This window comes from Cetorhinus maximus, chromosome 3, assembly GCF_964194155.1.
Source record: "Cetorhinus maximus chromosome 3, sCetMax3.hap1.1, whole genome shotgun sequence".
Classification (NCBI taxonomy): Eukaryota; Metazoa; Chordata; class Chondrichthyes; order Lamniformes; family Cetorhinidae; genus Cetorhinus; species Cetorhinus maximus.
In genome coordinates, this window is record NC_135881.1 from 42371007 (window position 1) to 42384999 (window position 13993).

A 13993-nucleotide genomic window follows, 5' to 3' on the forward strand; every position below is an offset into this window, starting at 1 on the left:
GTCCTTAATAGAACAATGAAACTCTGATATCAGGTTCTCATTAGAACAACTGATATATCCCCACACTGGAGAAGTTAGTTTATATAGGAGTTTAAATAGTAAGCAAGCAAGAATGGAACAACATTATTCAATTTCAGGTCAGGATCTTGTTATATTGACAATATTGTGAGGCGGTGGCATAATGTTTTGTCACTGGGCTAGTATTCCAGAGACCCAGGTTCAAATTCCACCATGGCAGATGGTGAAATTTGAATTCAATAAAAAATCTGGAATTAAAAGTCAGATGATGACCACAAAACTATTGCCGATTGTTGTAAAAACTCATCTGGCTCACTAATGCTCTTTAGGGAAGGAAATCTGCTATCTTCACTTGGTCTGGCCTACATGTGACTCTAGACCCACAGCAATGTGGTTGACTCTTAAATACCTTCTGAACAAGGGCAATTAGGGACGGGCAATAAATGCTGACTAGCCAGAGATGCCCACATTCCATGAACGAATAAAGCAAGTTATTCAATATACCTCTCAGGCCTAATTTTAAAAATTATACCATCTTTGGAATATATATTGGCAATTCTGCTAGGTTTTTGGAAGTCTTGTCTGATAAGTAGTGTGGTTTCTGGTGGATTTAACAGGTGTGAGGAGGACAGAACATGCATAGCACAGTGCTGCAAGATAAAAACAAAATAGAGACCGAGACCAAAACAAAGTCTGACGGTAAATGTCTGAAACCAAAATCTCATCCCATCTGTTAGTTTTTACTGAAACTCCAAAAATGAATGGGAAATAGAGCACCAAAGGGAAAAGATGTGGAAAAATAAGCTTTGGCAGAAACAGAAGGACATGAATTGGCATTAAAAAAAATTTGGATCTTTAAATTTAACCAGCAAACAAAAATGACAGCATTGGAAAAATAGCAAAATTTTGAAGTCCAAAACAGAAGGAAATTGCAAGCTAAGGTAATAGAGGACAAGCGATGCCAAGTGCATCAGAAAAACATAGAAGTGCAGTCAAAAAATATTGCAGCCTAAGAGGAAAGGTGTGTTTGGAAAGAGAACTTCAATTTAGATCTTCTTCACTCTTGGGATACCTCAGGAATGGACATGATGACCAATGCGTTTATACTGCAACAAAAAGGAGGCTGGAAAAATCCAAAAATGTACTGATTTCACTCTACTGAGAAACACATCCCATAAAATATACATTAGCGAGGCCAGAAGTAGGGGCAATATACATAGGATATTTACTGATAAATCCAATAGGGAATTCAACAATCTTCTTTAACCATAGACCAGTTAGAATGTGAAACTCCCTACCACATGGACTGATTGAAGACAATAGCGTAAGTGCATTTAAGGCAAAGCTAAAAAAGCACAGGGAGAAAAGAGGGAGAAAAGAAATGGCAGGATATGTTGATGGGTTAGATGAAGGAAGGTGTGGAGCATAAGGCATGGAGGCTTGTGTGGAGCATAAACACCAGTATGGATCTGCAGGGGTGAATAGCTGTGCTATAAATGCTTGTTGCAAAGTAAGGGGTTGCCACTGTACATAGAAATGTGCTTGAACCCATCAATGGCAAAGCAAACTTTCTATTCAGCCACTTGAAAAATAGTCAACTTTTCCTTTCATTTCAAATGTTTTAGAACATGCTGGGGAGTACCATGTATAGCACTGCAAATGGAGAGAGAAAGAAATGTGGAATGAGGTCAAGCAGCATAATCTTGGTCTTAAAGGTGCAGATTTTTGCTGGATTTGACGTGAGGCTCAGTCTGTATAAAGAATTAACACCAGGGGTAATGTCTGCTAATTAGGCCTCGAGTTTAACCAAATTTCTGCTGAAATATTAATTGTAAATAATTATGGATTATGTTGGTCAATTAACTCACGTTACACAAATGGCACAAAGTAGACATAGTTTCTAACTTCCATTACTTCCTACATTGCTGTCAGGCTACTTATATTAAAAAAGTATTGACCAATGATTTACTTTAAGTATTATTTCCCTTTTGTGAAGCAACTGTGAGGAAAGTACAGCATCATGGATAACTGTTCTAAATATGTACTTTGCTAAACTCTGCCAATTCCCATGTAAGAGTGTAATTTCCCACCAGAATTTTAAAAGGAAATTTACAGACATTGAGCAAATACCATTTTCCTGTAATAAACTGATGTTTTCAAAATGGGCACATTTCTTTAACCCTGATGTATAGTTGTACACACTGTAAATGTGTAAAATGAACAAAAATATTAATCAAGGTAGAAGTAATAGCACTAAGGAATTTAACACCATTATGAAAAACAGCATTTAACATTTTTCAGTTCTACTCCTATAACCTCTGGCTGTGATTTTCCCCACACTGGAGAAGTTAGATTTCCTATTGTTGGTAGAGTCTTCACTCATTGGAATGTGGTTTATGCTACATAAACAGGCAGTCAGCCAGATAGGCAATTTATAGGATATTGCCAATCCTTTTAAATACAAGGCCTCAACAAGCCCTAATCTGTATTGAGGCTTTGTTTGACATTCTCTTCCATTCTCTCAACAAGGATGATACAAGGACAAGCTGAGAAATCGAAATGAGAGCATTCTAAGCTTTATATCAGAGCAGTAGGGAATGGTAAGTCAAAAGGAATAAGGGAGAATTTATTCCTTCCCTGTTCAGCAACCAAAACATTGCTCATTCATTCTCCAAATATAAATGGGACAAAAATGCCTTAGGTCGGTTTGAAGCACAGAAGCTCCTAAAAAATTCAAACAGTTGAATTGAGTTTTGCAATTGGATTTATGAAAAATCTGTAGTATATTGGCTCGAGTGGTTCATAATCTCATTCTGTGACCCAAGTTGCTACAAGTGACACTGTGGTTAGTTTACCAAAGCCTTAAGTTATCAATTACTTGGAATACTATATATTCTTCATTTTCTACATGGAAGATGAATACCCTACAAAGTGACCCGCCCAAAAAATTTGTGGTCACTGAGTAAACCTGGGCCATGCAAATTCTTCAGATAAAATACACTTAACTACAGGCAAAAACGTTAATGTCGTAATAAGCTTAATGCTATGTGCAATTAATAAACTGGGCGATAAAGTGATGAAGAACATTACAATTCAAGATGCTAAAAGGGGTGTCCTGGAATCAAGCTGCAATTACAAAATCTCTCTCAGGGATCATTGACAAGATAGCTTTCTTGCGCAAACAGGTCTTCTAATGTGAAAAATCACAGAACCAGAGATGTTACAAACACAAAAACAGGCCATCTGACCCGTCTATCATGCACTTGTATTTTCTTCCACAAGCCACCAAATCTAATCCCACACTCACTCACTTCTCTTATTAAATCTCTTACGAAGCAGCTAGGGATGTTTCTTCGCCAAAGGTATGAGGCAGAGAACAGAGAATGCCACATTCTAATCACATTCAATTTGGAAACTTTTTTTCTAAACTCCCCTTAAGCCTTTGTGATTAGCTATTTGCACCCTCTCATTACTAAACTTTTGGTACAAGCTAGAAGCATTTAAGTTATATGGCCCAAAACACTGTTACCCAATATATAAGTCCCTGGCCTCATGTCTAATTGGGAATTCAGAGGTGGCAAATGCCAAATTGCATTTCTGATTAAATTAAAAGTAATAGATAATATTTTTGGGTACCGTGATTTCAATCCTCATATTTGTAAGCTGTTATGCATGTGCAATTTAACCTTTTTGTGTTTTTACTGGTAAACTAAGTGAAAAGCAGAGTATGTGAGTGTTTTTTGATAGTGATGGTAGATGTTTATTAAGTGAATATATAGATGCAAAGTACATTTACCTGTTGCTATGGGTGCCCACATGGGTCCTAGCTATACCTGCCTTTTTGTGAGATTATGTGGAACATTGCTTGTTCTGGTCCTACTCAGTACACATCACCCTTCCCCTATTCCTGCCACCACCACCCTCACCTCTTTCTCTGGTACACTGAAGACCGGGTCCGCGCTGAGCTGAAAAATTCCATTGTGTTTATTTTCAATTTCCACTCTTCTCTCACTGTCACCTGGATCTTCTTTGACTCTTCCTTTTCTCTCCTTGACATCTCTGTCTCCATTTCTGGGGATTGGCTATCAACTAATATTCACTACAAGTGCATGGAATCCGACAGCAGGCTTGACTACACTTCCACAAACCCCGCTTTGTGTAAAGACTCTATTCCATTCTCCCAGTTTCTCTGTTGCATCCATTTGGATGATGAAACTTTCCATATTAGTTCTTTCGTCATGATTTCCTATTTCTGTCCTTGGTGCGCTACAGTGTTCCAATGAAGTTCAATACAAGCTCAAAGAACAGCATCGTGTCTTTAAACTCAGCATCTACAACCTTCTGGATTCAATATCAAGCTTAATAATTTTAGATGATAACCTCTGTCCACATCATGCCCTAAGTTTTCTTATTTCGCTGATTTGATTTTTGTCTCATTTCTTTCTTAATCCCTTTGCTTTGGCCATCTAGCCATTCACATCACATTTAGACATCTTTTATCTCTTTACTCTACCCATTACCACTCCCTTTAGCTTTTGAACTATGAAACCTTTTGCTATTTAATTGCTCAAGCCCTCCACCCTATTACAGATTTTCCCCACCAGCCCCCTGCCTTCACTTGCTCAAAACCTATTCATATTTCAAACTTGCCTCATTTTTAATGAAGAGTTACAAACCTGAAACATTAACCCTGTTTCTCTCTCCACAGATGTTACCTGACCTGCTGAGTGCTTCTAGCATCTACAGTCTTTTGCTTTTGTGACAGAGAGAAACTTCAATTAACAACTTCTAATTGTTAGTGATTTGGTAAAGTCAACTGCTCTTAACCCTGCTTCTATCGTACAACATATCACACTGGGATCCAAATCAGATCCTTGAACGCTATCCATCTACCCAGCTGTACAACGGATTGTTGTAATAGGTTGATGTTTGCCACTTTCTTTTTTCTATTATTTGACTGTTAAAGTCCAACACTACAACTTTAAAGTTGAGCAGTTTTATGGTTAAAAATGGAAAAGAATGTCAGCCTTAGATGATGTCAATAACTTGTTGGCTTTTGAAGCCAATAAGAAACATGTCTAAATGATGTTGCCCTTTTCAGGGCAATTGTTCGAGAACACTCACTTCCTGCAGTTAACACACCTAGAGACTATGCAAGAGCACCTGTATGTCAACTAAGTAGGTGAGGTATTTTTCTGCTGTAACCACAACATAGGGCTACTGCAGACAATGCCCAAAACAAAATGATTGAGCTAACGCACGTACCCAAAGGAAAGGGAAGGAAGGGCACCAGAATATAGTAAAGAGGTCAACAGACTATGCTCTAAGTCATTTTTTCTTGATTAGATGATTGAGTGAATGTTGACATTGTTGAATGAAGAGAATTTACTATGTGCAGATATGTATAGATTTCATCAATGGGTTGGCTGGTTTTCATCTCTCATTGAGAAAGTGCACATAAAAATACACAAGGGGACCAATTAAGGTGTCCGTAGACACAGGCACATTTATTCCAAGTTTCGCGTATGTCAACTTTATATATGATATATTGAACCAGTTAGCACAAAAGGACAGATCAATGTTCTTAATTGTGCCAATAATCAAATCAGTCGCTTTAAAAAAGGGTCCCATTCAAGTTAAGTGGAAAGGTGGAGGCTATAAGTTCATGATGAAGGTTACAGGTGAGGCCAGGGGCAAGGAAGGTGTTTGTTGGTCTAAAAGAAGCACTCATGTTCTTCCTGACTCACAAGGAATCTTTGCAAAGTAAAAAGAAACACTTGTCCAGGCATTCTGTGGCTAAGATTCGGCTTGTCGGCAACTTTTGCAGCCTTCCGTCAGTCCAAAGAAAAAATAACATAAGCAATTTAAGATAAGCTCCCATCCCTGTACCTGATTTCAGGTAGGTTAAGATGGCAGGGTGTTGGTTATGTGGTGCAAACCTAAACTTTATTATCTCAAACCTCTGCCTGTAGAGTTTTTGATATCTATCAATCCTAAAATCGTAACTTCAATTGCTCACTTCCTCAAATATTTGTCACAAAACTATAATAAGTTTCATAATATTATTGTGGTTTATTGTAAAGTAGGTTTATGGGTGTGAGTGTAGATGGTTCTCTCTGTGTGATTAAATTAGGATCAGATAGGCTGCAAGCTTGAAATTATCAAAAGAAGTTAGGGGTAAAAGGCATTTGGAATGCTAATGAGTAAACATGGATGAGGTCTTAGCATGTGGGGTGTGAAGGAAGTTTGCATTTTTAGATAAGTGAAGGAGCTGTTTGGGTTTCAAAGGGATGGTAGAATGTTTACAACCAACAAGATAAATAGGGCAAGGTTATTATGTTTATTTTTCCCAAAAGACACTGACCATATTGGCAACATGAAAGATTTTTATATTATGGGAAAAATGCATTTCCAAAGACACGTAGAACAATGGAATTTACAGGTTAAAGAGAGAGAAACATACATAAAGAGGGAAGGAAGGTGATGTTGTGGGGACATATAAGAATTAAAAGGTGTGTGTAAAACAGCCTCAGGGAAGCGTCCAGCCATGTTTGCAAAAGTCTGCTGTGTCCTGTAACTAAAGTTGGAGAAAAGCCTCTGGAATTCCACTGTCGAGGGGGTGCTGTGGTAAATTTTCTGGCTTGCTATTTAAATTTAAAATCTGTTTTGGACTGTTGCCTTAAAAGGGGTGTGTAGTTGGGAGTCAGTTTAATTAGAAATTTTGGAATTTGTTATGATATTATGTAACCGTAATCTTAGGAATGAGCTTGAAATCTTTTCTTTTGTTAATAAATGTTTTAATTTAGTTTTTAAAATCCCTAACGGTGTTAGTGGACTCATTACTTCTGAATTCAGTGCCCAAATCTTCTCATATTAAATACAAATTGCAAAACTATTGTGATAGCGTGGCCAAGTTACCTTTGTGGATTTGGTCCACCTGGCACATATCACCTGCCACGTCATAACACTATACAAGCCTCCTTTAATATTTTTACACAATCTAGCCCACAAACTACCTGTACTGATTTGGTATATAATAGTTAAGTTGTCTCTGTACCTTCCCTTCTAAACTTTAGCCCTTGTTTCAGGTTTTAGAAATTGCAGCAATCTCAAACAGAGTTCAATTTTACTATTCCCTTTAGGTTTGTGAATACACATGGGCAGGAGATGGAATTAAAAATGCTAATGAAGTCCTGCTGATAAAATTCAACAGGACATTCCTGGCTGCAGATATAAAGGCCCTCATAACAAATATTGGGGCCTTGGGTTAGTTTGGTTGCCCTTTTCTTCACAGCCTCCAAATGCTTGGGCATCATTTAAAGACTGGTACTATAATAGCCACATTCCCAACCCTTGGGCACCCTTCTGTTTCTAATGATTTTCTAGAGATATCAACAAAGAAGCAACTGATTTTGGTAACCACTTCTTTAAATCTCTTGTATGAAGTCCACTGGGTCTTGTACCTTGGCTTTAGTCCCTAGACTGTCATTGACTGCCTTATCTGAAATTTCTAAATCCTTTGGTACTTTCACTGTCCCTACCACCTTGCCCTGAAATTTGCCTTTATTACTGGGGTGTCAATGTGGTCACCTATGGAGACAGAAGAATTTGTTTAGCATATATTCTAATTTTGGTCACTTGATAGCATGTCAACCATGGGAACTTTCAATTGCTCCACCTCTTCCTTTTATAACTTTCTCGCTGCAAATATATTCATAAAAATGCTTAATTTTTATTTTAAATATTGTCTGATATCCTAATTGTATTTTATGCTTTAGGTCTTCTGACCAGTTCCTTGATCTCCTTTACCTTGCGCTTTTTTTTTAAACTAAGTGCACTATGCTACCTATAGCTTTCTACTTTAGAAATAATTTCATTGTTGTCCTTATTCCCCAACTACTGTGTTTTTTGCTCTTTGTAGCCTTCTTCCTTAGTCACAGATTTCCCTTTGTGCTATATAATGCATTGCTTTTCCCCTCCAACACTACTGTCCAGTGCTGCCTCCTAAGCAAATTCCTCAATCTGCCTTTCTAAACTGAATGAAGCTCCTGGGTCAATGTTGATGGTGTATGCTGACTCTGACCCGATTTTTGATCTCCTGGTTGTAACTTAATATCGACTACAATAGCATCACTGCTTGTGATCCTTGATTTATTATTTAATTCATCTAATGTTCTATGTAGGGTCACTTATTTATTCTTGTAGCACACTTTATAGATTTTATAACCTATGCCTGGTAAACTGAAACCACCACTAGATTGGAGAAGCTTGTGTTGTTCTCCTTAGAAGGGAGAATGTTGAGAGGAAGGTTGATTGAGGTTATCAAAATCAAGAGGGGTCTAGACAGAGTAGAAAGATAGAAACTGTTCCCATTGGAACGGTTAAGAACCAGAGAATGCCAATTTAAGGTGAATGGCAAAAGGACCAAAGGCGACGTAAGGAGAAACATTTTATGCCATGTGGTTAGGAAATGGAATGCATTGCCCGAGACTGTGGAGGAGGCATATTCAATCGTTGCCTTCAACAGAAAATTTAATAATTACCTGAAGAGAAAAAAATTGCAGGTCTAAGGGGAAAGAATGAGGGAGTGGAACTAGCTGAGTTGCTCTTGCAGAGAAGCTGGCATGGACATGAAGGGCCACATAACAGCCTCTTGTGCTGTAACCATTCTGTGATTCTATTCTATGATTCTAACAACTGCATTTGTTTGTGTACATACTTCCCTTTTTTGATTACAATGTGTATCATCCAATCAATCTCCCTGACCCTGGTGGTCTACAACAGGTGACCAGAATTATTTTCCTTCTTACCATGTCTTTCATCCATATCCAAAAGGATTCTAGCTTAGTCACACCTGAAGCAGATCCATATCAGTTTTAATTGAATTCTCCTTCACACAAAAGGTTATACCTCACCAGTTTGTCTTTTCTATCTCTATGGAGTATTCTGTGTCCCTATACGTGACCAAAATAGCCTCAGATTAGTTAACAGTAATCATGGCAATTCCATTACTTGCATCTGAACATAGTATTGAAAACAAATCCAGCATCAATTTGGTCTAGGTTTGTAGTTTAAAGTTTAGTGAATGCTTATTAAAAACTATTGATTGAGCTGTTTCTCCATCCATCACGTGACTAACTCCTTGGTTTATGCTGGCATCTGAAGAGCACTATGGATTTTGCAGCAACAATCAGACAAAACATCACAAGGGAGGGTTTCGATGAATGGTTAATGTGTGACTAGGAACTGAATCACATATTTGTGTTGTTTGAAGTCCAAGAAAGGATTAGTCATGCACAACCAAAATCCAACAAATTAATTAAGGAGGTACACAAAAATGAACAATGATTTTAGTATGTGAAGCTCCAAGATAAATCTTTCAAACAGGAAAGATGTTAAACCACATAAAATGCTGGCCAACATGGAGAAAACAATGATCTGATGAGCAATATGGAAAACGTTGTTAAAATGCGTAATTAGGAATGATCTGAAAATGACAAAAAAAAGTCACATTCCACAGTACCTGGAAGGCCAGTTGATCAGAGAAGGTGTCTCGCCATTGGAATCTCTCTGTAGAAACCATTCATTCTTTACTTTCATTGCATTGCTATATGGAAATATAGCAGAGACAGCCAGAATCAATTTGCTGCCATGATCCAGCGCCTAAGGATTCCACACCATTGGTACTATTTTTTCCTTTGGGTATAATTACCCATTATGAAGTTACCAAAGCTTGCAGAAATTTCTTGTGCATTTTCTACCAAGTTTTTATCTTAAATATATATATATTTTTTAAACTTACTGTAAAAGTGATGCAGGGTTCTTCTGTTGCAGAAGTAGAAGCCAAATCATAATGGCATCTGTAGCATTTTCACCCAACCTGCCAAACATCTTTCCTCTCCTGAGTTTTGTACACTTGCTGGAGTGATTTTCCACAGGTACCTGCAGCTCTCTAGTGTCTCACCCATGTTACCATTTTCAGGTGTGAGATAGGCAGTGACTTAGGTTATTTGACTCATGACCATCACAACTTGCCTGATTCCATCCTTGCTTGCGCAGGCAACTTGCAAATGAACCATTAAATTAAAACCAAGCTACTTAACAACCCATGAACATCAGGAGACAATTATTCATAGAAAGTAAAGAGACATTTTTGGATATCATTTAAGCCAATTTTATGTTAAAATGCAATTTTGGATTGGAAAAAAGTGCTTACACAAATTATTGATCGACTTTGTTGAACTGACAAGGCCCTGAGGTTGATGTAACTGCTCTGGATGTGGAATAAATAAGTTATGTAAAAAGGACAAAAAAAACTGAGATAAACCTACACATGTAGTAGAATGAAATATATCTACATTCTGCACCTATGAAAACAGTAAGCCCCATTATGATGGCTGCACTCAAAAAAGTCAAAAAATAAGTTGCACTCTACAATTCCTTATTACAAAACATATAAAGAACTGTACTTGTCAAAAAGTATTTTGATGTTTCAAGTTCTATGCAACTTTCATGACCTTGTGGTCATAATCAGAAGCCAGATTGTTCACCATTAGGAGGAAAAAATTAGCAGCCATCCTAGGCTATTCATGTACATCCCTTTCTCTGTAACATCACCCAGCCTTACAACACTCTGAGGTGTCTGCGTTTCTCCAACTCTGTCCTCTTGTGCATCTTGATTTTAATATTCTTTCACAGTTGTGAAAATATCAATTTATCAATGACTTGGATGAAGGGATGTAATGTATGGTTGCTAAATTTACTGATGGCACAAAGATAGATAGGAAAGTAAGTTGAGGACGTAAGGAATCTGCAAAGGGATATAGATAGGTTAAGTGAGTGAGTAAAAATTTGGCAGATGAAGTGTAATGTGGGAAAAGGTGAACTTGTCCACTTTGGCAGGAAGAATAGAAAAACCAATATCTTATTTAAATAGAGAGAGATTGCTGAACTCTGCAGTACAGAGGGATCTGGATGCCCTGGTACATGAATCACAAAAGGTTGGTATGCAGCTGCAGCAAGTGATTAAGAAGGCAAATGGAATATTGGCATTTATTATGAGGGAAATGCAGTATAAAAGTAGGGAAGTTTTACTGCAGCTGTACAGGGCCTTGGTGAAACCACATCTGGAGTATTATGTAAAATTTTGGTCTCCTTACTTAAGTATATAATTGCATTAGAAGCACTTTAGAGAAGGTACACTCAACTGATTCCTGGGATGAAGGGGCTACCTTATGAGGAAAGGTCGGACAGGTTTGTATCCATTGGAATTTAGAAAAATGAGAGGTGATCTTATTGAAATATATTAGATCCTGAGGAAACTTTACAGGGTGGATGCCGACAGAATGTTTCCCCTTGTGGGAGGTACTAGAATTAGGGGACACAGCTTAAAAGTAAGGGGTCTCCCATTTAAGACAGACGAGGAGAATTCTTTCCTCTCAAAGGGTCATTCTTTTCCCCAGAGAGCAGTGGAGGCAGCATCATTGAATGTTTTTAAGGCTGAGTTAGATAGATCCTTAATTAACAAGGTTATAGCAGATTAAAGGTTATAGCAGATAGACAGGAAAGTAGAGTTGAGGCCATGATCAGATCAGCAATGATCTCATCAAATGGTGGAGCAGGCTTGAGGGGCTGAACGGCCTACTCCTGCTCCTAATTCGAATGTTCGTAGGTAGGTTTGTGTGTGGGTGCCGTTGGCTAGGCCGGTATTTATTGCCCGTCTCTAATTTCCCTTGAGGTGGCGGTGGTGAGCCAACTTCACGAACTGCTGCAGTCCATGTGATGTAGGGACACCCACAGCCCTGTTAGGAAGGGCACTCCAGGGAGTTGACGAGGATTTAAGCTTTGGAATTCCCTTCCTAAAATTTCTCCTCTTCGCCACCTCACTTTCCTCTATCATACACTTCATAAAACCTACTTGTGGTTAGCTTTTGGTCATCTGCTCTAAAAGCTCCTTACGTGGGTTGGTGTCAAATTTTGTTTGATAAATGCTCCCGTGAAGCCGTGGGCATTTCATAACATTAAAGGCTGCTATGTAAATGGAAGTTGTTGTTGTACAACAGGTCCACACTAGTTACCCTGGTCGACTTTCAGGTACCTCCTTTTAACTAGCTTTAAAGAAGCAGAGATATGAAGATGTCAGGAGGAGGAAGAGGTTTAACGACGAGATACAGAAAGTTCTCTACAGTGCAAAATAAAACATCTGGAGGATGAAAATTACGTGACAAAACATCTCTTCACTAAAAAAGGCTTCCTGAACTCAAAATCAAAAATCCTAATAGAAACCACTATTGTTAACAAACAGCACTGATGTTGGACATCACTATAGTAATTTATTGGGGGAAATTTTGGATGCTGCATTAATGACAAGGTATTGTAATTACCTAAAAACAGAGCAATCCTGACTTTGTAAATACCCTTATTTTATCATACTATGCACGTAGCCCTGAAGTATAATGCTAAAAATGTATTATTCATGTATTTGGCCCCTTCAAGAATCCCTACATCTATCACAATTAGCTGCTTTCCCCATACCAAATCAAGACACTCTCCTGTGTGACCTACACATGGGGCAGGGTTTTTCACATGGCGGGGTTTCTGGCCCTGCCACCCGAGGAGTCAGCAGGTAACACATCCCCACAGATACTGGCTACCCCGCAGCCATTTAATGTTCAGAGGGTTGTTAATTGGCTAAGGGCGAGACTTTCGCCCCCGTCTGGGGAGGAGGTTCCCACCAATCGGATGGCTGGCAGCTCTGTAGCCCCAGCAATGCCAGGTTCGAACTGTGGCCACGGCTGAGATTACGGAAGAAGAGTTAATGAAGGCCAAGCTGAAGGCAAGTCTGGGTATCAGCGGAGTCTGGCTGGCAAGCCCAAACAAGAGGACTGGAGGGTAGGGTTTGAGAGGCTGACGGAGCTAGTGGGGAAGTTTTAAACCCTCATATCGAGGTATGACCTCAGGGGTGCACCTTCGATGGGCACAAGGGTCCTCCAAAAGAAGGTTCCCTCCACCCACCCACCCCCACTTACCCGACACCTACCAGCGCAGCTAGAGCTGCCTGGCTACCTGCTTGACATGGGCCTCCCCCCAAACCACAGGTAAAATATCGGTGGGGGCGAGATTAGTTTCTTGACTGGTCATTAATTGGCCATTCAAGAGCCTCAATAGGCCCAAGGGTGGGCGGTCGGGCCGCTCGACCCCTCCAGCTTGTCCATAAAAAGGGTGACAGGTTGGGAGTGGGTAGGCAGCAGGCACACCACTCACTGCATTTTATGAGCCCCACCACCTTCAAACCTGCTGGCGAGGGTCTGTAAAACTCTGCCCATAGTGGTATACTTTTTTACAATGTAAATATTTTATGGGAACATAAGAACATAGGAGCAGGAGTCGGCCATTCAGCCCTCAAGTCTGCTCAGCCATTTAATTAGATCATGGCTGATGATCTATCTCAATGCCATCTTCCTGCACTATCCCCACATCCCTTGATGTCATTGGTATTTAGAAATCCATTGACCTCTGATTTGGACATACTTCTTTAAAAATGATATAAACCTTATTCTTATACTAGGTACCTAGCAGTAAGGCTCATTTAACTCTCCATTAATAATTAAACTGGACTGGACTGGACTGTATTCTACACATGTTGGGAAATTGTTAGGAGTGTACTTCGCCATGGGTACCTCTGTATTATGTAGGCATTTCTAGATATAGGGAGTCGGGCCCTGTGCCGAGTTATGTCCGTTCACATGGCTGAGTGCACTGGTAGTCAGAATTCTGAACACAAAATTATACAATAGTCATAAAACCACAAAATTTCTCAATTTTGGATTAACAATAGTAAAGGCACAATTAGGATTCTTCAAACACCTTGCAACAATTTTATGCAGCAATCCTGCTACTTTGCCAGATTTACCATAATAAAAGTAGGTAGCAATTGTAGTTGATCAGTTGCACATTGTCAGACCCAGTTTCCCGG

The 13993-nt window shown here is 39.0% G+C and overlaps 1 protein-coding gene across 1 annotated transcript in view; it reads right to left on the reverse strand.

The window, feature by feature from the left end:
• The window catches only part of svila (supervillin a), a 231578-nt gene that overhangs the window by 135794 nt on the left and 81791 nt on the right, over positions 1–13993 (reverse strand). The window contains exon 7 of the mRNA XM_078537730.1: positions 9542–9625. Within this exon, the coding sequence (XP_078393856.1) occupies positions 9542–9625 (84 nt within the window). The remainder of the gene's footprint in view (positions 1–9541; positions 9626–13993) is intronic.